This window comes from Oryza brachyantha, chromosome 5, assembly GCF_000231095.2.
Source record: "Oryza brachyantha chromosome 5, ObraRS2, whole genome shotgun sequence".
Taxonomy (NCBI): Eukaryota; Viridiplantae; Streptophyta; class Magnoliopsida; order Poales; family Poaceae; genus Oryza; species Oryza brachyantha.
The window spans coordinates 11,158,428-11,160,493 of record NC_023167.2 but is presented as its reverse complement, the minus strand read 5'-3'; the positions used below and the strand labels follow the sequence as shown (position 1 = coordinate 11,160,493).

General features: G+C 50.8%; 1 protein-coding gene across 1 annotated transcript; it reads right to left on the bottom strand.

Moving 5' to 3' along the window:
* Positions 1-225: 225 nt before the first annotated feature.
* LOC102704804 (heavy metal-associated isoprenylated plant protein 35-like) lies at positions 226-1,708 on the bottom strand. The gene is made up of 3 exons (XM_006654255.3): positions 1,638-1,708; positions 1,395-1,470; positions 226-1,224 (listed from the first exon to the last, which is right to left on the bottom strand). Exons 1-3 carry the CDS (start codon positions 1,662-1,664, stop codon positions 374-376), a joined length of 954 nt encoding a protein of 317 aa, XP_006654318.2. The 5' UTR covers positions 1,665-1,708; the 3' UTR covers positions 226-373.
* Positions 1,709-2,066: the final 358 nt, after the last annotated feature.

The following is a 2,066-nucleotide window of genomic DNA, read 5'->3' as shown; positions in this document are numbered from 1 at the left end:
ATCAAAAATCCCGTACACACCCTTCTCCTATAGTCCCTCGTGCATTGTGCGCTTGTTTGAAAAAAAAAATCAAACGTTTGACCAATAGCAAAAGTGTGATTAAAATAATCATTAATTTAAACAATTCAAGAATCAAGATAAGCTGTTCTGGTTGCAATATGCAAATAGTCATCACAAACTCAGGCATGTCATCTTACAAAATGTTACTACAAGACTTGCCTTCTGTGCTCAACACTACAAGATAGAATCATCTGATACAACCAACTACCTTTGATATTTCTACAAATAGTAGCACGACTTAAATATGCTAGTTAAGATGAGTTTAGCAACTCCGAATATTTCATTTTAGCTAACTAAATTTTTTAGCTTGCTTTCACATGACGCTGCAGGAGTTGGCGTTGTCGTCGCTGAAAAGATCGCCGTAGGAGTTCCTCGCCGGCGAGGCCGCGCTCCTCGGCGGCGTCGCGTGGCCGCCGCCGTAGTAGTAGTTGTTGTAGTAGTAGCCGTAGCGGTAAGGCAACGGCTGCGAGTGGTGGTACGTCGAGTACGCGTCCGGGTGCTCCTGCGGCGGTGGCGGCCTCGCCGCTGCAGCAGGCGCGGCGGCGTAGCATGCGGCGCTCGACATCGGCCGCGCCACGTTGTAGCTCACGACGTGCACCGGCTGCTGCACCGGCGCCGCCGGGTAGTGGCTCGTATGGGTATGGCTGCCCTGCATTGTTGTTGTCGCCGCCGCCATGGTGGCTTCGCCTGCCTTGTCCTCTTGCTGCGGCGCCGGCGGCTGCTTCTGCTTCTGCTGCTTCCTTCTCCTCTTGAGTTCACTGTGTTCCTGCGCTGTGGCCGTCCCGCCGCCGCCGTCGCCGGCATTGGCGTCGGTGTTCTCCGCGCCACTTTCTTCGGCCGGCGCCGCATCCTCGCCGGCGCTCTTCTTGGATTCTTCGGGGGAGGCTTTTGTGTCGCTCGGCTCCGCGAGGTCGCCGGAGGCCGCCTTCTCAGGCTCAACCGGCTTGCCGGACTTGTCCGGCTCGGCAGCTTGGTTCTTGGTTTCTCCAGGGCACTGACTGCCACTGGATTGCTGCTGCTGCTCCTCCTCCTCCTCCTCCGGCCACTGCTCAGCATGCTTCCCGGCCCTCCTCAGCTTCCCGATGAGAGTGTCGGCACTTACCTTGTCGGTGACGGTGACCGTCGCCTTGTTGCTCCGGCCATCGACGTCGCATCTGGACACGCCTTCGGAACAGAGCATTATTCTGTCAGTTCAGTCACGCATTCTCTGCTTTTTTGAAGAGCAAAAAACAAAAAAAAAAAGAAAATTGTCTGCAGAGATGCTTTGCTCCTGAACTGATACTAGCTGCAGCATCTGCAACATCAAAACGAAGGTGATCTGATCTGAAACACACCATCAACTCTCTGAAGCACCTTCTTGACCTTCTTCTTGCATCCCTCGCAGTGGATGGACACCCTGAGAGCCAAAATCTGCACAAGAACCAAATCATAATCAAACCATCTCTCTCTCTCTCTCTCTGAACATGGAACTTCAGATGGTCGATTGAGCTGAAAAGACAATGTGTTTTCTCAGTGGATGCAGAAGGAAGGCAAGCCAGGAGCCTAGGGCTAGTGAGGATGTGGGTCGTCGTTGGTACCTTGCATTGAGGAGATTCTGAAGCCATGGAGGAGTAGGATCTGGGCTCTACTACGAGGAAGGAGGAGGAAGGGAAAGTGGCCAGTGTGAGTCAATGTGGGAACGGAGGAGACTTTATAGCGGCACCATAATTCTGCTTCAGTAAAACTCGAACAAATCTTACATGAATGCCAGAGAGAATCAGAACGGTTTCACGTAAAATTCCCACAAGTTCTCGACGAAGTTTGTTCGTTTTTGCTATTGGTCAAACGTTTGATTTTTTGTTTTTTTGTCAAACACGAGCACAATGCATAAGGGACTGGAGAGGAAGAGCGTGTATGAGATTTTTGATTTGCATGGATCCAACAGCAGTGACCGAATTTGATTGATGAAATTAAAATATTCTAACATTTTATCACTAGGCGGACTCTTTTAATCAAACTCGATACTA

What these genes read in the sequence shown, in the direction of transcription:
- LOC102704804 (XM_006654255.3), bottom strand. Translation starts at nt 1,664, where the DNA reads ATGGCTTCAGAATCTCCTCAATGCAAG. An exon ending in CAGAATCTCCTCAATGCAAG is followed by an intron (nt 1,471 to 1,637) that starts GTACCAACGACG and finishes GTTCTTGTGCAG; the next exon opens with ATTTTGGCTCTCAGGGTGTC. An exon ending in GGTGCTTCAGAGAGTTGATG is followed by an intron (nt 1,225 to 1,394) that starts GTGTGTTTCAGA and finishes TCTGTTCCGAAG; the next exon opens with GCGTGTCCAGATGCGACGTC.